The sequence below is a fragment of the Siniperca chuatsi genome, linkage group LG2 (genome assembly GCF_020085105.1).
Source record: "Siniperca chuatsi isolate FFG_IHB_CAS linkage group LG2, ASM2008510v1, whole genome shotgun sequence".
NCBI classification, from domain to species: Eukaryota; Metazoa; Chordata; class Actinopteri; order Centrarchiformes; family Sinipercidae; genus Siniperca; species Siniperca chuatsi.
Genome location: NC_058043.1, coordinates 34,302,874 through 34,323,468, shown reverse-complemented (window position 1 = coordinate 34,323,468; position 20,595 = coordinate 34,302,874). Strand labels below are relative to the sequence as shown.

The following is a 20,595-nucleotide window of genomic DNA, read 5'->3' as shown; positions in this document are numbered from 1 at the left end:
CAGCAATCCAAGCAGCAGCAGTCAAAGGCTTTAATGGCATGGCTAAATAACACCAGTGAGTGGTTTTGCATCCAAGGCCCTCATTTCAAGACAGCAATGACAATGCAACTGAAGACGTTTCATGTATCAGCATGAGCTTTTAATTGAAGGTAAATCTGCTGTATTGTATTGAGAAACAGGTGTGAGGAAGTAACCGTAGGTTCACTTAGACACTGCTATTGATGATGTAATAGAATTGTTGCACTTGCCAGAGGCTGGGCTATCCTGGACAAGTTACCAAAATGTCTGCCTCCTTCATGAGACAGACACACACACAGCTGGCCTCTCATACAAACAAATGCCCAAGCTTTTTTTAAAGCTCATTTTAGGAAATTAACGTGGCCCACGAAGGTGTTCCTTCAGAGGTTCTGAATGCTAGGCTAAGCCTGCACATCTTACCAGATGAGACGGTCAAGGCTCACAGAGACCAAAACTAATGTATTCAGGCAATCCTTGTCACCTGTGAAGCACCAGTTAGTTGCCTTTTGAAGGCAGACAAACTAGTAAATATCAGAGTTAACCTGGCACAAGTCCCATGACACTAGAGTTTACAGTACGAGAACATTCAACCTCAACATATCATGGACAAACATATACTGTACTGTACCCACAAAACCTGCATTTATCAACGGCCTGTAGTTAACAACAGGTTCGCCAACAAAAGTGTGACAGCTGATTCTGTCTTTTTCGGGCTCGTTGCCTTTATTTAACAGGAACAGCTGAAGAGAGAATGTGGGAGAGAGAGGGGATGTCATGCGGCAAAGGGCCGCGGGCGGATTCGAACCTGCAGCCTTGTACACGGGGAGCTACCGGTGGGTATGGTTTTGTCGAAAAAAGAAACAAGTTTAAGTTTAAGCCTGACTGTCTGTATTTACATTTTGTTTTTCGTTGGTCCAATTCAGGTGATGCAAATACCGCTGACAGGTGAGCACCTGAATGCAAATATAGATACAAAACTGTGTTCAATGATATTTCCCAACATTACTGATGTTAATGAATGAACCCCCCGAATGCACCATTAAACTACACTGAGGGTCGCACCAGCAGTGTTCTCCGAATTAGGCCAGACGCAGGCTGCGCTTCTCTGTAAACGACGACACAGCCTTGTTCACTTGTTCTAACATTTGATCGTGAAATGCAGACTTAGATGAGTGAAGCACGTGAATTGAGACGCAGTTTCCTTTAAATTCTATCGACTCTATCAGGGATGCTGTTGATCTGTTGACCAGAGGAGGTCGACACATTTCACAGACTACTTATGCCCCTTTAAGGTTTAGCTTATTTCAACATTTTCACATTCAGAACTCTGTTGTGGAAAAGAAATCCATGTATAAGCAAGAATTTCCTTTATATGTAATTCTAGACTAATATGCCTTTATAGATAATAGGGTCTGAGGAGTATATAAGCTACAATATAGTACAGTATACACATCAATCAGCTTGTTTTTTGACCACTGTTAGGCTTTCAGTGTCTTCTAGGAAGGCTGTTGGAGCACCACTGGCTCAGCAGGAGGCAGTCTTGATTAGCAGGAGATGATGAGGGCGTTCAGAGACTGCTGACTCTGTGTTCGCTCCAAAGGTCCACCAGCAGACAGAATCCCACAGGCAGCCAGTTCATGATAGAGAGCGTTGAGCACCTCCAGAATGTGGGCTTTCCCTGTGCAAAAACAGAACAGATGTGACCGCTGCGGGAATCGTGTTACAGACGACCAGACAAGAATTTAATTCAATTCCCTGCCCTGAGTAACTGTACATTTTCATGATCACATTTCACAGGACTCGTATTGATTTTATGGGCGTGTGAGCTCTACTAACCGTGTTGCGGGTCGCTGCAAGACTCCAAAGTGCTGAGCAAGATTTTCCCGAGAGACCTCCGCGAGACGTTCTGAAACAGGAGAGAGCTATTCTCAGATGCTATCAGGCAATTAACAGGCACTTTAACGAAGAATCTGAGAGAGGCTCTCACACATGTCCAACAAGTGAAACTCATTTGCTCTCAGATCTATGATCAGTCTCCCACTGTTAGGGTTAGATGACAAAAGAGTGGACAGAAACCCATGTTAGTCCTATGACAGGTTAGACATCTGTTTGCTGATTCAACAGGTCAAAGCCGACTTTTAATTTCAAAGTATCAGCAAGTGAATGTCCACATGGAGGTTTGTCCTTGAACAATGCAAAATGATTTTCATTGCTTTGAGTTTCAGTGAAGAGTTTTAGTTCACACGATGGTCTAACTGCTGTTTCGAGATTTTTCACTGTGCTAAAACTCAAAACAATATGTTTGGGCCTTAAAATGATAATATTAGCACAAAGCCTTGGTTATTAGCAGCTTTGACCTGTTCAGACTCAACAGTGCAGTTACCAGTTTACTAACCAGGTCTCTGAGCTGCTGGAGGAGCTGCAGGATGTCCACAAGTTTCTCCTCCACCAGTGACAGACGAACCCTCTCCGTCTCCAGCATCTGCAGCTCCATCTGAAGCAGCTCAGTCTCCTCCGCCTTCTGCTGCAGCTCCTGCAACAGAGAGTCCTTCAGCTGGAAGACACAACACAAACCAGTCATAGGGACAGGAAAAGGACAGTCCTTCTGCCTGCCATAGGGTCATGTGTCCTATTATGGTTCATTTGTTTAAAAAAATCACTACTTTTTTGTTATGAATTAATCCAATTTACTGAAAAAAAATTCTTGAACCCAAGTAGAGTAACATTTGATTGAAAAGTTTAAAACACTTGACACCACCCTCAGCTGTCTCTAGTGCAATTAATAAACTAACAGACTTAACTTGCTCAGTACAGTAACTCTGAGATGCTGGTCCTAGCTGACCTTAATCTAAACTGGTTATGGCAAATTACTCAAATAGTCTAAAAGAGATGTGTGACAATCTCAATCTGTCACAGCTAACTGATGAGCCGACCACACCTAATTTAAAGGATCCTTCAAAATCAACACTGATAGATTTGCTTCTGTCCAATAGGAGGGACAAAAGTTTTTGTGCTTGGCCTTAGTGACCACTGTCCTCTAGAAGTACTAAACTGGAAAGATCAATTGATCATTGATAAACAAGCACCTTTTAAAACGCTTAGGGTTAAAGACAGATCAAGCCCCTGGTTCTCCACAGAATGATGCTCGGGGCATGGGACAAAGCCTGGGCTGTAGCGAGGCGTGCTGGTGAAGCAGCCCGTTGGCTGACTTTAAGAAATAAATGCACATACTCCCTGAGAAAGGCCAAAGCAAGTTATCACAGAATGAATCTACTTCTTTTACAAACCCGTCAAAATCTTGGAAAGCAACAATGTAAATAAAACCAAATCCTCTATATCTATTCCTTCTCATGTTACGTTTAATGACTGCCAAACACATAAGACATCAGAGATTTGCCATGCTTTCAACACGCATTTTGCTGCTGCTGGAAACATATACATATCTGGATGCATATCTCTTTAACCTCTCCATTTCTCCTGGAGTTGTCCCTCAGGTCTGGAAATCTGCACATGTAGTCCCACTGCATAAAGGTGGTGATAACAGTGATCTTCATAACTATAATTTCCAAACTGTCCTGTCTTGCTAAAGTCCTGGAGTCATTAGTTAATAATCAGCTCAAATCTTTCCTCTCAAGAAATTCGGTGTGCTGTCACTCCAATCTGGTTTCAGAGCTAAACACGGCACTGTCACTGCTATTACTCTGGTTATACATTATATTGTGTCTGCTGTTGATGCAGGGAAACATTGTGCTGCCCTCTTTGTTGATTTATCAAAAGCATTTGACAGTGTTGATCATGCTACACTCCTACAGAGTCTACGCGATATTGGTTTTGATTTAAGTCCTGTAAATGGTTTCAGGACTACCTGTCTCACAGACAGCAATGTGGGATTTTGGGAAATGATCGTTCTGTATTTCTACCACTGTCAAAGGGGGTTCCACAAGGTTCAATATGGGTCCTGTCTTTTTCACAATTTATATTAACAGTATTACATTCTTAATAACAAATTGTAATGCCCATCTTTATGTGGATGATACAGTTCCGTATTGTTTTGCTAACACTGCACACGCAGCCACTGAGATACTACGACAAATCTGAAATTTGTCCTGAATGCAAGCAAGACATGCTATCTTCTAGAGCCAGAGATATTGTGGACAATAGTTTGCATATTACCACTATGAATGGACAGAGTATTGAGAGTTCCAGAGTACAAATATCTTTAAGTTTAAATTTCACATTGACACACTTGTCAGCAAGTTACGACAGAATATTGGATACTTGTATAGCTAATTTTCCAGCGTTCAGTAGAAAGCGGATGACTGAGGCCGCCTTCTCGTCTGTCTCGGACTGTGGTGATCTATAGACACACCTCTGCCTCCACTCTTAAACCTCTGGATCCAGTTTATCACTCCACCCTGAGATTTATTAACCAGGGACAGTTATTCTGCTCATCATTGCATCTTGTTTGAAAAGGTTGGGTGGGCATCTCTAACTGACGTGACAGGCAGGTTTCTATTTATTGATAAAGCCCTTAATGGAAACTTGCCACATTATATCACTTCCTTATTAATCTGGTCCCAGAGCCATTATCTGACTTGATCTAGTGATTGGTTGAAGCTCGATGTCCACTAAAAACACTAAAAACACTAAAACCAAAGAATCCCACACCCTGTCCATCACTTGAACTCACTTTCATCAGCAGTCAAAAGAAAAAATGAACATGCTCAGCACGCTTACTAAAATACTTGAACATTAAAATACATTTTAAAGGAAAAGACTGATGCTGTAGTTTTTTGTCAAAAGTTACCCTAACAGGAGTAAATACTATATTCGTTGGGAACTATTTTCAGCGGCGGATGAATCCACATGTGGTGCTGTAGCGAGTGTTTGGGGCAGCAGGACGGTGTGTGTGGGACTGAGTCAGAATAAACTTCAGAGTGTGTGTTCATGGTGATGAAGGAACATGTCGCCCAGTGCAGCAGAGCGGCTCGCTGATGGGTTTTAATAGTTTCTGGACAACAATGGAGGAAGAAGATCCATCAGCTGTGACACACACACAACACTCGTTAGTTGGATCAGTTCATTGTTGCTTTTTGTCTTTTTAGGGGATTTGTTGACAATAAGAAAAAATGTAGAATACTGCCAACCTGATCCTAGACCAAACACAGATTAAGCGACTTGTTGTTACAAGAGCAGCTGGATATGTCACTCTTGGAAATGTAACATTTTTACCCCGAAGGCCTGCTAAACATCTTAATACAATATAAATACACCCATTGTAAATGTAAGTCAAATGTCGAGGTTAGAGTGAGTTTTCAGCCCACATCTTGTAGGTTTGCCTGCCAAAAGTGTTGGAAATCCCTGCAGTGCACCTTTACGTCATAGCGTATTGAAGGACAAAGGTCTCACCCCACACATCCTGCACATAAACAAAGCCTCACAGTCAGGACTTTGTTTAGTTTTAACTTTTCCTCTCTGAGTACTGAGACGTTCTGGGAACACATTAGGTCACGGTTCCCCTTCTGCCCGTCTTCCTGTGTTGTGAAAATACTACTTGACTGTAGCAAGAGAGCTTTAATTTATGATATTCCTAAGTGTCATGTGGGACAACGGGGGGAGTGTTTCTGTGGTCAGCTCCAGTGAGAAACGGCTGCAAACACACCCACACGCACACACAAAGGGAGGCTCTGGTGCCGCTGCTGGTGGTTTGGTTTGGTGGAAGCTGCAGGATCATGCCACTAGCCGTGGTTTTGCCTTTGAAGCCCTCCACTTTCATAACAGCCTTCACCAGTCCTCTCTAATCTAGTTTAACACCATACACACAACCACAAAATGACTTACGATGTAAAGCAAGGCAGACCATTGTCCAGAGAGAACAGTTTCATATAAATGGATCCAGCAGACCAGGGCAGAGGACAGTGTAGTAGCCCACCCTGGTGTGATGGAGCTCAGTGGTGGCTTGTACCTGGTCCATGTCCATCTCTGCCTGGCTCTCCTTCAGCTCCAGCTGTTTATGCAACGTGGTCACCCTCTCCAGGAGCTCCACCACAGCGCTGCAGCTCTCCTCGCTCCTCGAGCTCCCGAAATTAGACATCAGCTTCTTGAATGCCTTGTCGTCGCACCTGATCAACAACACGTACCAGAGGACAGAAAGTCTATCAGGCTCCGAGCTACAGTAGCTGTCAAATAGGATCAGAGTTTGACAAACGCTGGGGAATGATGCGTCTTCCTACTGTGTCTCGGGGCATGTCATGTCTGAGCAACAATGCACTGGCAACATTTTACTCTGTATTTAGTCTCTATTCAAATTCTCTAATACATGGCAACATTTTAGCACAGACTAGCATGGTTGCTAGTTCCAAAATAATCACTTTTACAAGTTTTTCAAGTGCGTTTTGAACGCTGAACAGGCTGCAACCCCTCTTTACCCTCGACAGGACGAGCAGTTATAGAACACGGCTTCTGTAGCAATGTCTTTTTATTTCTGTAGATCCATGTATATATTTTCCCACATGGGGGGCAGATTCCACGATACGTGACATTTAATATACTTTGGCATACAGGAACCTTTCTTATATTAACTCATATAATCAAATGAATATGTGTAATGTGAAAGTGGTTGCTTGGAGTGACAAACGGAAAGAGAAATATCACCCAACACTGCAGCACTACGGAGCTTTTTAAAGCTCTTTTCACATGCTTTGGGTTTATGGCACATTTACAACGTGGTTCACTCTCATCACTTTCATCAACCTTGTTTTCAGCAGACAAAGGCAACTTGTTTTTCTCAAACAAGCCTGCAGCTTTCGGGATTCAGTCCTCGCCAGTCTTATTTCCAGCCTTAGCAGGCAGCTGTTTTCAGTGAGAAAGCCCTGAGAAACCCACTGTACACCACCTGCCCCCCACCACACAGCACACACACAGTTAGCAACCAACCTAGCTGGTGAAGAAAGTCAAACGTCTAGCAGCTAAAGACACAAATAGGTATACTTTTTCTATGACTTGGTGAAGACCAAACAGAGCAAAAAGGAGATGCATCTTAAAAAATTATTTATTATATATTTCAGTTTGTTTAATACTTCATTTTGCTCAGATGAACAATAATATATGTGGAAAATGTAACACTAATCTTGAAATTATGCTGTGCTCCATTGTGCTAGCTGCCCTATCAGCTTGCTGTAAGCTGGTGGCCTGCTTTAAGATGTAGTGATGATGTGGCTGTGCACTACCTTTCTCCACAGCAGGACAGCCTGGCCAAGATCCTCTTCACCTCGTCCACCTGCCTCTGCTGGTCACCGGTCCACTTGTCCTCTTCCTCATCAGAGGCGGCCTGCCCCTCCACCGAACGAAACAGCTGCTCTTCCACTAGACGCCACAACACACCATCATTAATATAACCATTATTATCATTATCATAGAGGGTGGTAGCCACAGATGTAGGGACGAAAAGGCTTGAGACTAGAGCTGAAACAATTAGTCAACTCATCAGTTAGTCGATGGAAAGAACATTAATCAGCAACGATTTTGATGATTGATTAATCGTTTAGGTCATTTTTCAGGCACAAACCCCATCTCTGGCTCCAGCCTCTCCAGTGTGACGATTTCCTGCTTTCCTCAATGAACAGGCTTTTCTCAGGGACGAAACAAGCGATGAGAAGATGTCCCGTTGGGTTCTGAGAACTTGTTACATGCGTTCTTCACTATATTCTGACGTTTCGTAGACTGAACAATTAGTCAATCGTAAAAATAACTGACAGATTCATCGATAATGAAAATAATTGTTAGCTGCAGCCGTAAAGTATACGTAAGTATATAATGTAATTTGAATAGTGAGACTGATTCTTAAATTGTGGAAGGGGAAAGTAGTTACAGAAACTATTGAGTGCCCTTGAGCAAGGTAGCCTACTGAATCCAGCTCTCATTAGCCAACAGTACTATGGTTGTATTAAGCAGACACTGTTTGTTTTGTAAGAAAGGTGCAAATATACATTCATATATTAATTTTCTATGAATTCTCCTCATCCTCGTGCAGTAAAGAGACGTCAGTGCTGCATTATGTGCTTACTCTTATCTGGGGTGGTGACAGCACGCCCTGTCGGAGAACAGCGGTCATGCTGGGAGTTCGAGCAACATCTCCGGCCCTGCCTGCTGCCAACACTCAGCTGCTGCTCTGCCCTGGTGCTGCTTGGGAGTTGTAGTTTTGGCATCTCCGACCTGAAAGAGAGCACTGCAAGTTCAATATAGCTGTTTGACTGCATGTTCTCTGCAAATACATGACCCCATCTTTGCTGCTGTGTATGTCTCTGTGCATAAACTGAAACTGACCAAGGGGCTAAAACTGCTCTTCAAATTTGCACAGATAGGAAAATCTCAGTCCAAACCAATTGCCAACATCAAAGAGAACATCTCAAGTAACACAAGGCAGTGTGTATTAAGCCACATCTACAACTGCCATGATAATTTTATAGAGGCCTGTGATGTTGTACGCCAAATCTGGGTGGGGTAATTGAAGCCAGACATTGTATCTTTAAGGCATTTTTACAGTAAAGTGGGTCAATGGTAGAATGGCGCTGTTACTGTGCAGGAGTTAGCTTGCACACTGGCTGAGACTGGATGGAACAAAGTTGGAGAAAAACAGAAAAACACACATGAACAGTTTTCTGATCTCTATCTTTTCATTTGCAGATGACAAGATATGGAACACTTTTATTCTATACGTCATGTTTTTCCTCATGTCAAAGACACATTCAAACGTTTGTTCCTGAAAAAAAGACTGAGACTGCAGTTTTGCGCGGATCAATCGCTCTGTAATGGTTTGAATTTTCTAGGTTTCTCCTGCTGTCTGCTCTTTTGTGTTGGGGGAAATCCGATAGGGGGCCTTCGTAAATCACAGAATAAGTGTTTCCAGATGATGATGTCTTGCCGAAAAAAAAGAGAAAATCTCGAAAAGGTTTTCAACAGCCTGACTCTCTGAAAAAAGAAAAAAAGTCACAGTGCACTCATGCTTATATCCTGTTGGCACGAGGCAGGCTATGCCGTAAGACAGCATTATGCTCTGCATCTGTGTACTACTTTAGGTTTCTTTGTGCAAAACTGGGGAGGAACGACTGACTTCACTGAAGGTCAATAATTGCAGCATGATTTCAGGCAATCAATCAGAGAGTCATGTTTAAGTTAGTGGGGGCCACGGTGGAGGAAAGAAGGAGTTAGTTCACAAGGGCCAGCAGCTGCAGTCAGACCAACAAGGAAGTGGTACATGGACATGAACACACACAAAACTTTGCTGGTTGCTGTGGAGACGCTCAGACTCTGGAATGAACTAGTGGAAGGCTTTTTCAAATGCAGGCTTTGGTGTGACTAATTGCACTTTAATTGACAGCGGTCGGAGGGAGGCTGCTGCTGTGTCCAGTGAATACTGTAGCAAGGCCACAGCTTCTGGCTCGGGCCTTTGACATGCAAAGAGGTTAAAAAATGGCTTTGTGTCTTGACTAGTAAAAAGAATGACCCCCCGACTGTCACATGAAAACTAGTTCTAATTTGTTTTTGACTGTGCTTGAGATTTATACTGTTTAAGGAGGGTTTCCCATCACGTGGTTTGACAGTGATGAGTTACCCTGAAGTGTCTGGTGATGGTGCTGAGCATGGGAATTCCAACTGGATGAACACAGACACGTGAAAGTAGTCCAGACAGACATCTTGGATCGTGGTCGGACTGTGGGATGCAGCAGACATGGACACAATTTGATTAGCATTTCATCAGACAGGCATCGCAGCTCTCGCCAATGTACCAAATGCAAAAGCAGCATGGGAGGATTTGACCTGCCAAAATGAAATGTATCTATTCATTTACTTATTTTGCTGAGAGAGAGAGAGAGAGAGAGAGAGAGAGAGAGCAAAATACACTGCAGACTTTGAAGTGTAATATGAGTGTAAACCTGCAGACTTTTTACATGAGTGAGTGATGATAAACTGTAAAAATTTAACTCATGTCAGATTTTCTACCATACATACATATATATATATATATATATATATATATATATATATATATATATATATGTTCACATACAATATAAACTAATTCAAATGTTTAACATTTTCTACAGCTAGTCACAAAATTCCTTACATTTTGTGCACAAAAATTTCAGGCTGCACTAATCATTACTTTTATATTAACAATATAATGTGAGAGGAGTCGCTCACAGTGATGAACCCACAGATAATAACCACCTTATTTTGCTGTTTTTTGGCATTTAACTTAAGTGTTTGGTTCAGTCTCAGCAGCAGCAGCAGGCAGCTGTTTACAGTGATATTCCCACTGTACACTACCGACCCAGGACCAAACGGCGCCTAGCAGTCGAATGTCTAGCAGCTAAAGAGCCGATATATTTCTCAGCAGTTGGTGGAGACCAAAACAAAGCCAAAAGGAAAGGATTTTGTGCTGCTTACCTTTTGACCCATTTAGAAGATAAAGAACATGGAAAGGATTTACACGGATCAGCTGGAGAACCAAGGCAGAATTTAGTCGTATATATTTTACAGGAAACTCGAAACAGGAACGTACTAAGAACTACTATACAAGTGGAGCAGAACGATAATCAATTTAACGTTTCCTGAACTGTCTGTATGGCCTTTCCCCAGTGTTTCCAACTCTCACGAGACAAATAAGGAGCCGCAGCTTCAAAAACAAGCCCAAAACACGCCCAGTGTTAATATAGCCTGTTACGGCCTCAGTGTAAACAGTATATGTATAGTATAAAGTATATATAATAATAAATGAGCCTGCAGCATATTCAAAGGAAAGCAGTCAGAGTTTGAAAAGCAAAAACAGAATTTATTTCTATTAGCTTTGGTGGTTACTCTTGTATTTTGGGGCGATGCTTGGAACTTGGAAAACATTATCCAGTAATGATTACACTTCACACTGACAGATTATGTGACTGTTGGATTACTCACAAAGCGTGACTAGTCTGTATTGCCAGAGAATAAAAAGCCTGTAACAATGCTGATTTAAATTTTAAAAGGACTAAGAAGAATCATGTGCTCCATTGACTTCTATAAAAAAAGAATAGGTGGTCAATATTATTTGGTACAAATGAAATGTAAAATCACCACCGATAATGGCTAGGATAGAAAGATATGCTACTGTATTAACATGTTGTTTAATTACAGAAGGCAGCCTACATCTTCCTGAGAGCAATGTCAAAATCCGTAAGAATGGTTCTCTCTAAAAATAAAACTATAAACCAATGAAATCGGACCATACAGTCTATGAATCTGACTCGTAACGGCAGTAACCGCAATAAAACCAAATCGGTTAGGCGACAACATGATTGACATGACAGTGATTTTTCTCCAATGAGAGGGAGGAGGGGGCGGGATCGGTCCACGTGGGGATTTGTGGGAGGGCGACTTACACTACAGCACTGATATGATGTGTGAGGCTGTCAGCATTGGGGAACACAGAGACCATAAATGTAAAAACTTGTCAGATTTTCCTGACAAGCAACCATATTTTTTAAAACAAGTCCAATAAACTGCAACCGTGATTTAAACAAAAGTAGCATATTATAAGTGGACTTGGCAACTCTGCCTTTCCCTCTCTTTTATCAGATTCCTGTATCAAAGGCACCTCTTTGGCTTATCTGTAGCCAAAATGAAATTGAGACTTGGAATCTTAGACTTCCACAATAACACAAAAGTCTGAGTTGAATATTTATTCAAGGAAATTCAAGAATGTATATTACTTTCTCTGTACTGCATGTGACTATATATTACATTATTCTTCACAACAAAGGAAAAAGCCATCTTATCATTCTTAGATTAGTATATTTCTGACTTGACATTTAAGCTCTTGGCAGAGAAAATGCACTAGCGGTATAGTTAAATACCTCAAGGCACACACACAGGAGTAAAATTATACATGAAGAGCTCTACTGTGCTATGTCAGGGCATTTCTAATTGATATGATCCTGTATTCTTCCCTATTAGCAAAAGTCTGAAGCCGTTCTTTTGGATTGTGGAGGGTAGACCAGCTGTTTGTTGTTAGAGCCAGGACACCCAGAGTCCTCCCTGTGTTTATCACAGAGCAGCGCTGAAGTGAACCTTTCATCAACACACCCCCCATCACTGTTCCCCCTCCTCCACTCCGTGAAGAGCAGTTTCCTCTTTCACGTGTCATCGGTCAATGACAGTCTCCTTTCTCTGCAGAGGTTAAAAATGAGGGCACACTGTAGACCTGAGCTTGAACTTGAAGTTCAGTCCCTGTTGGTGCCCTGCGGCATGACGGGTCAAGTCATGTTTACATAGCTGACAGTTATTAATCAAGTCCTCTTGGGTCACAGCCGTACAATAAGCTGGTCTCTGGGATACAAATAAAGCAGCTTCAGAAATGTGACTATTGTTTAGCACTAGCTGAGGACTTAAACCAAAAACCAATGGCTGTAACATTTACAGAGGGTGGTTAAGCTTTCCTTAGCAAGCAAAGTGCAAAGAAACCCCCAAAGTCAAACAAACGAGGGTATTAAAAGTAGAGGGAAATATACAGGGAAAGAAGTCCAACAAGGGTGGGTGGCATAAATTTATAAGATATTTCATATGTGATGTATTTCTGCTGATGTCAGCATACCTCCAGACCAGAGAGAGAGAGAGCAGGGCAGTGGTTCAGTGTGAAAATGAGCCCACTTGGCAGGGTGAGTTTCTGAACGCTGTTCAAGAACAACAGTAAGGCAGCAGCAGCAGAATGCCACGGGTCCCAGACATCCCTTGAGTGTGTCATTTCCACATTATTTAAAGGGTAGGAATGCCGTGGCAGCACCTGCTCCGCACAATGCTGCTGCTCTTGTGTGGAGGCAGATAAATGGTCTGCTGGACCCTCCTCTCCCCTCCGCTCTCAGGCGCCATGCAGAGAGCATGAAAAGGCTGGGAGATTATGCCTCCCCTGGGGCCTGCCTTCAGAGGCGCACAGTGAAGAAGTCTGCAGGCGTGCTGATAAAATGAAAAGTGAGTTTTAAACTTGCACACTTTGGGCACATGTGCTTGGGTATGCTCTCTAGAAATCCCTGGACTATGTAAGCAGAGACACCTGGAATCAAGAGGATAATAAAACTGAAGAAGTTCTGGATGAAATGTTCATTTTAATGAGTGATATTGTAGCTCCACTCGCTACACCTTTTCTTTGGAGCACAAAAAGAAGAAGGAAAGCTGAATGAAGCCATTCCTCTCTTGTAGGCCTCGCAAAACATGTCCGTCATTTCATGAACAAACAGTTGAGTGTTTGCTTCTTCCTCCAGATGGTAGGCTTTCCTCCCCCTCATTTCTGTGGGTTCCTCTCGCTGTGCTTCCTATTGTCTAATCCCTCCGGCCCATAGAGCTCTATAGGCTACAATGATTGATTTAGACCCTTTACCTTCTGGAGTTAAAAACAGAACTAAAAGTGACACTTTTAGACAATCCCAGTATAAGAGTTTCCTGTGCTAATCAACTCCTGTTGAAGGTGCAGCTCCCATCTGAGTCTCAGCCTCTGTTCTGTTCTAGCGTTCAATCCAAAGAAATCACAGACATGTTATGCAGCAACACCCACACATCTTAAGTTTCATACCGATGACCACATTTTTTAAACTGACTTCTGCTGGGATGTTAATGGAAAGTTGAAAGGGGATTTTCAAGATGAAAAAATTGTGCATCAACAAATACTAAAAAACACTAAAAAGGAAATCAAGATGCAAATCATGTTACAGGAACAGTTCTGCATTTCAGGAAAAAGGCTTATTTGCTTTCTTGCTGAGAGTTAGATGAGAAGATTGATACCAATCTCATGTCTGTACAGTTAATACAGCTTAGCTTAGCTTAGCACAAAGACTGGAAACAGGGGGAAACAGCTAGCCTCTAAATGAACACGTATAACCACATCATTTTTATTCTTAATTTTTTTGTACTAATTAAACAAACAATATATAAAGTGTTAATTAGTTAGCTTTAGAGGTGCTGGTAGACATATTTTGTTTCTTTTGGACAGAGCCTGGCTAGCTTCTTACCCCTGTTTTCAGTCATATGCTAAGCTAAGCTAACTGGCTGCTGGCTGTAGCTTCCCACTAACCATACAGACATGAGAGTGGTATCAATTTTCTTATCTAACTCTCAGCAAGAAAGCGAATAAGTGTATTTCCCAAAATGCCGAACTATTCCTTTAAACTTCTGTAATATTCTCCAGGATGCACTGATGCCAGGTACAATGGGTAGCTATCCTAGTGGGTTATGGCCATAGACTGTATATAAAGATGGATGACATGACAGCTCCCCAAAAGTGAAGCCATAACATCTGGATCGCCCCCTGGTGGCAGGCTGCAGTACAGCTCATAAACCCCGCCCCCTCTAAGTTAGCTGATGGGTCATGAGCCAAACTAAAAACTCAAAGTACACGTCAAATACATTTTTCCCAGAGATGGTTTCTGTCATTTTAGGTCGTTCTTATCACCCTGATGTATGTTAAGTGTTCGTTTTTCTGATAAGTTTGGTTCTAATTAGTTATTTGATGCGATAAAAAGAAGCTTTCACGTCATGATTGACAGCTGAGGCCGGTTTGCGACTGAGTCGGCCGGGTTTGTGGGCGGGACCTCGATACTGCGGCTCCACCCCCGACCACTACTGCGCAGACTCTGGCTCCAAATGACGTCACCAGAGCAAGATGGCTGCTCCCGAATCCAGGATACTTTGGCTTTGTTTGCATAAGGATGCATAAGCATTGTGTGTCTCCATCTTTATTATCCCTGTGCTTAAGTGGAATCTACAGGACAGAAGCAATGCCAGCTCTCACTCCCCGGTAACTCTGTATCTCTGAGATCCAGCAGCATCTAATCACTCATCACAGAATCTCATCACTTGTCACAGCAGTTTAGAAATAAGCCGCAGGGATAAAGTTACAGTTGATCATTTCAACACACTGCATACTGCATCTTTAAACCCACCACATATGATCCGAGACATCTGACACAGCATGTTGAAAGAGTAATGACTTCATTTGGAGGAAACTCAGAGCCACACAGTTGATATGCAAGATGTCTTGTGGCGGGGGGGAGAAAATCATTGCATCTCACTTAAATCTTAAAACACAACGCCTCAACTGGCACCTTTCTCTCTAAGCATGTCCTCCGATGAGACGTGACTGAGCAAGCATTGAGGCTTTCAGTGGGAATATTCATGGGGCTTGGTTGCTAAGATCCATAGAACGGGGGTGTCTATGTGGTATTGTTCATTCAGGAGCAGAGATTGATGAGAACGGTCAGTCTGTTGAGGTTCTCACTCAATGGAGCTTTCTCTTGACAAGTCAGATCCTTTGTGGTGTTGAATTATTTGCTATTAGGGTATCAATGGAAGGGCAGTGAAAAGACTTCTACTACGCAGTCTGCATAGATTAGTGGAGTTTAGGGTTAAAGGAAGGGCACTGCGGTTGCAAAATGTGTTATTTAGAATCACCTAAAGGCAGGTAGTAGTGAGGACTTCAGTCGTATGGGTCTGGATGTGCATGGCTGCGTCTTAGCGTCCATAATAACAGCATTAGGTAGACAACCATACAACCATTCTCTCTAACATCTGCTACCTAAGAAAGCCAGACCTGCAGACACTGATTATATGTTTGGAGCAGGGACAACAGACACAGAGATAAACATTAAACCATTGGCTTTGTACTTTAAAAGTCCAATTACACCCTTACTTCCACCAAAATGAATAGTTACCAACAGTAGCAGAGCTCAGGCAAGACCGACCTGCCACACACGATGCCCGATGAATAAACTAAAACACAACAAGGCTGAAAATTGGAATAGTAAACCACATCAAGCCATCTTAAGTAGCATGGCAGAGTTTTCCAGGCATGAAGCCAGAAGTAAACAGAGTCATTTTATTCTAGGAGGAATTAGAATTCATTATGGTTCATTCTAGCCACAGAAGCCTCCCTAATGCAATAACCTGCCAAAACAAGCCCTTCCTTCTCATGACATGATGAACAGCCAGACACTCGCTTTGCTCAGCGTTTGACAGCTGATCGGACCTAATGAAGCGGTAAAAAAGGTCCGTGTCTAGTCTATGCCCGCTCTCTCTGTGACCTCAGGGCGGTATTCCTCTTGATGCATCAACATGCTGAAGTTTGAAGAAACATTTGTATATAAAATACATCTAAAAACATAAACATTGCGTTGCAACTGCAGCAACCTCACGCTGCCACGGGGCAGTAGCCCGGGTTTTAGAAATTCTGAGGTCGTGATTGCAACCCCCCCCCAAAAAAAATTCTACACTCTAAAATGTGTTTCTTATTGGATTTTTCAGATTTTTTTCAGATTTATTCAGTGTCCTGTTCACTTACTGTGACAATAATTTATTATTATAAAATGTTATTTCTTTCTTCTTCTTTTCAGAGTTTTATAGGACTTCATTTTTCTTTAATAATGCCCTTTTTAACAAGTCTGTTTTTATTTCATAATGGCATTTTCCCCAATAACACGTAATACTGTCACTTTTCATTTCACTATGAAATAAAACGTGACATTATGAAACCAAACTTGACATGAAATGTGTCCATGGTGTTATTTCTTTGGAAAAGGGCATTTTGAAATGTCTATAATGAAATACAAATTATATCCAATTATATTAAGTTATTATGAAAATTAATGATGAAATATTATATTTCATAATAATGAGTTGAGTTTTAATAATTTATTTCCTTATTTCACAAATTGTTGGTTCATTTATACAGTTTACACAGTTTATTTATATGATTATGGATTTCATAATGTCTTTTATATTTATTTAACATTGAGCATTTTGCATGTTTCCACAGTCCTCGGCCGTGTCTAAAGGCAATAGTGTCTGTACCTGTTTCGATGGCGACACTCAGAACCTGCTGTCAAACCGCCTCCTCTCTCTCTCTCTCCAAGAAGTCCGTTTCTTTGTCGTCTTGATGTAAATAACTGTACGTATGGAAATATACATCCTCAAAGAAATGCATGGTGTTGCACTTAGTTGAACTTGTACACGCTAAAAGTGATGGAAGTTGTTGAACAGCTGGCCAAATGTTTGACTGACTGTTGGTTACAAAAGTTACAAAAATGGTCACAGCAGCCCCAGTTCAGTTGTCGAAGAGGTTGCAAGTGTTGTTACATGATCCGACGAGGTTTAATTTTGAAGGAAATGCCTTCAGCACGTTTGTTAGACCTCAGGGTTATACACGATGTGTCTTGGTGAGAAACACTGAAAGCAAACGTAACTCTTGTTAATTTACAAGAAAACTCCCCAGAGCACCTGTAAGTTAACTGCTCCTAGCAACCGCTACCGGCATCTTCCCCTCCAGACAAGAAACTGGCTAACATGAACACAATGTTGGGCTGAATGAAATGAAACGAAATGGCAATTCCCTCTGATTATCAGACTAGCATAGCATAAACCTTGCACAGAGTATGCCAACATAGTCCAGTGATTGTCTAGGATGCAGTCTTACCCAGCTGCTTCAACATTAACATAGTAGTGTTTTGTTGAACCTGAAGCGCTACACGTGACAGTTCCCGGTGTTTTTACCTGTAGTAGAGGAGCTCTGATTCCAGCTGGAGGATGTGTCTCTGCAGCGCCGGCACATGACTGGCCTTGGCTTCCAGTTCCTTCACCTTACCCAGGCCGCTGAGCAGCGCCTGCCTGGCCTCCTCCACCTTCCTCCTCATGCCCACCTGCTCCCTCTTCAGGGCTTGGTTGCAGTCCTCCAGAGTGGCCACAGTCTCTTTAGAGCTCCACAGTTCCTGCTCCAGTCTCTGATTACACAGCATGGCCTCCTCCACCTGTCGGTCTCTGGAGCTCCGCAGCAGCTCTATCTCGTGGATAATGTTCTGCAGGCTCTTCAGGTTGCTATAGGGGCTGCTTTTCAGGTTGGTGTTGCTCATAGTTTTCTGGGCAGCTTGTTTGTGCTGGGCAACAAAACAGCCTTCCTCTGGTTTATGTTTGGAGTGGCTTTTCCATAGTCCTACCTGAACAGAAGTGTGACAGGTGACTGGAGGGGACCAGATCAAGATATTCCCTAAAACCAATACTGCACATTACTGTCACATTACTGTAAATGTGACTAAGCAGGTACAATTTTGGTACCTCCTTCTATTATGTAACTAATGGCTTTATTTATAGATAATACGCCATTGATAAGAACAACTTTTGGTTTACCAGGTTCTGAAAAATAGCTCTCGTTGGTGAGTCAATGACAAACTAAGTCATTATTCAAGGATATTGGATTTCTCACTTTCTAATAGACCAGCTATTCTTTAACCATTCATTATACAGTAATAATTAATAATAGTAAAATCATCAATAAAGAGACAGATTTTAGTACCACTTTCTAATAAGACATGCTTTATTAAGGGTTAATGAGTCATTAATTGATGCCTTATAGATTATCAGTTATAATCCAATAATAAGCCCGACACTGGGTTGTAATTTGTACAATGACGAGTTTCTCACTTTCTAATAAGCCATCAAGTCTGTGGTTATAAATGTTGTCATGTGAGTCATTAATAAAGGGTCATTAGAAAGGGTTTATAAGTTGTAACTGATGCTTTTATTAATGATTAATAAGTACTTTACTCATGTCATAAGCCATGGCTTGCCCAGCTGTGGAGAATCCCTGCAGCTGCTGCTGACCTTCCTCCAGATGACAGCCGCTTTGTCTGTTCGGTTGGCTCTTTAGTTCAACACCCCTCCACTGGTGTGACCACTTACCTTCTTTCAAAGGGCAGCAGGGCATCTGCACCCAAATCCATTTATCAACAACTTATTAACATTTACAGCAGCAGACCGGATGAATTATTAAGAACCTTCAATTAATGACTTATAAACATTTATAATGGCAGAAGACTACCTTTTGCGGTCGGCTTGTTAGACAGAAAGCTGGGAACCACTTGTAAAGAGGCACCATTTAGGATTTGTCACTTGAGGCTAATAGCTTTATTAATGGTTTTAAATCATTCACTAAGCTTTATAGATTAGTTATAAGCCATTAATAACAACTTTTAGGGTGTTGATGGCAGTGGTGGCCCTTCAGACACGGTTGATGAGAAGGGGAGTCTTATATATGATATTATATGAAATTATCATTACATTCTAAAACTATATGGACAGACTCATATTTGAAACTTAAGCAGGGTTTCGTGAGTGTAGCCCTCTTCTTCTAAGCAGGATATCCTCTGATGCAGCAGCAGCGTTACAAGCACTCACCTGCAGAGCCAAACAGCGGGCATCGCTGCTCTGAAGGGCGGCTCGCATGTCCTCAATCAGCTCCCTCAAACTTGCATTCTCGTCTTCCAGTTTCGCTATTCGGTCCTCTGCTTCCTCCAGCGCCACTATCTCCTCATAGCACTCTTTGGTGCAGGATCCGAGCCTGCAGCCGGAGGCGTGCCGTCCCTCCGGGGAGGGACAGGAGCCCACAGACAGCAGCTTCTCTCGCCGCCTCAGAGGGCTTCTCAGGCGGATCTGAGTCTCTATATGCTCGCTGTCCTTCCCGACCAGCAGCCGGCCGTTCTCATACTGACACCCCGCCTTGGTGCTGAAGTATTCGCACAGTTTGGCGTGGAAGTGTCTGAAGGTGAGCTCGATGGGTAAATTGTCTGAAACACCGGCACATTCTGCGTCCTCCGAGTCTTTGCTCAGTCCCAACACTTCACACAAGATGTTAAAGTCCTCCGCAGGGATTTTGCCTCCACCTTGATAGTCCATATGATGGAAAATCTCCTGGAGGTATTGATCCAATCCGGTCGCCAGAACTATAATTTCGTTCTCCACTCCCTGGTCCAGCCCGTAATGGTAAGCCAGAGTGCTGACTATCCATTGTGTCCTGCGCGCTGGTCGGCTGTATGGATCAATGGAGTCTATTGCATCCATCATTTCTACTGAGCAACATCATATTTCCTCAAACTTAACACAGCTACTTCTGTTTCCTGCGTGTGTTTCGCGTTCATCCTGCCTGTAGAAGCTCAGAGCAGACTGGCGGAGCTGAAATGAGGCGTGTGTTAAGACAGAGCAGATTTGAATTTAGCACTGCCCCCCAAATCCAAGAGCAGGGGTCCCAACGAGTCAGTAACATACACACGCTATAACGGTCTCATACTGCCGTTTGCCTGAGTATAATTGCCACCAGGTGTGTAAACTTTTGTCATCCACTTGGGTTAGAGCTTGTTAAGATGTAAGATGCCCAAGAGAGTAATGCGCTGTGGGGCAGAGGTGGACTACAGCCTACTGTCTTTTTTCAACGGAAGACTTTTTACAGCATTTTGTGCAGAGGTAAAACACATAGGGCTTTTTGTACAATTGGCACCTGAACCTGATGTGGCTTCGTTTGTATGCAGTCAAAGCTTTTCACTAGGCCAGCATCTTCTGAATGTGATGCTTATACAAGGTCCAGGTTCCTCTCCATGTTTATTGTGCAGATATCCTACTCTGCTTCATACAATGTAAATCGATCGTGTCTAGATTTTTGTTTACATCAATATTATGCTCGTTGATTATTTCTTCCCTTTGAGTTTTCATTTTCTTGAGAGTTGGGTTGGTACC

At 42.4% G+C, this 20,595-nt stretch overlaps 1 protein-coding gene across 4 annotated transcripts; it reads right to left on the bottom strand.

The window, feature by feature from the left end:
- Window positions 1–16: 16 nt before the first annotated feature.
- On the bottom strand, window positions 17–20,107 carry efcc1 (EF-hand and coiled-coil domain containing 1). 4 transcript variants are annotated; one of them, XM_044211404.1, is made up of 9 exons: window positions 19,264–20,107; window positions 17,587–18,026; window positions 9,632–9,730; window positions 8,084–8,232; window positions 7,248–7,383; window positions 5,984–6,140; window positions 2,414–2,551; window positions 1,855–1,924; window positions 17–1,696 (listed from the first exon to the last, which is right to left on the bottom strand). In XM_044211404.1, the coding sequence occupies exons 1-9, from the start codon at window positions 19,927–19,929 to the stop codon at window positions 1,563–1,565; spliced, it is 1,989 nt and encodes a 662-aa protein (XP_044067339.1). In that variant the 5' UTR covers window positions 19,930–20,107; the 3' UTR covers window positions 17–1,562. The 4 variants fall into 4 exon arrangements, with proteins under 4 accessions (XP_044067339.1, XP_044067329.1, XP_044067347.1 ...); XM_044211394.1 differs by having other exon boundaries at window positions 2,414–2,572; window positions 19,264–20,105; XM_044211412.1 differs by lacking the exon at window positions 9,632–9,730 and having other exon boundaries at window positions 2,414–2,572; window positions 19,264–20,098.
- Between the last annotated feature and the right edge of the window lie 488 nt (window positions 20,108–20,595).

What these genes read in the sequence shown, in the direction of transcription:
- efcc1 (XM_044211394.1), bottom strand. Translation starts at nt 19,929, where the DNA reads ATGATGGATGCAATAGACTCCATTGATCCATACAGCCGACCAGCGCGC. An exon ending in CAGAGATGGACATGGACCAG is followed by an intron (nt 2,573 to 5,983) that starts GTACAAGCCACC and finishes TGTGTCTTCCAG; the next exon opens with CTGAAGGACTCTCTGTTGCA. An exon ending in TTGCAGCGACCCGCAACACG is followed by an intron (nt 1,697 to 1,854) that starts GTTAGTAGAGCT and finishes GTTTTTGCACAG; the next exon opens with GGAAAGCCCACATTCTGGAG.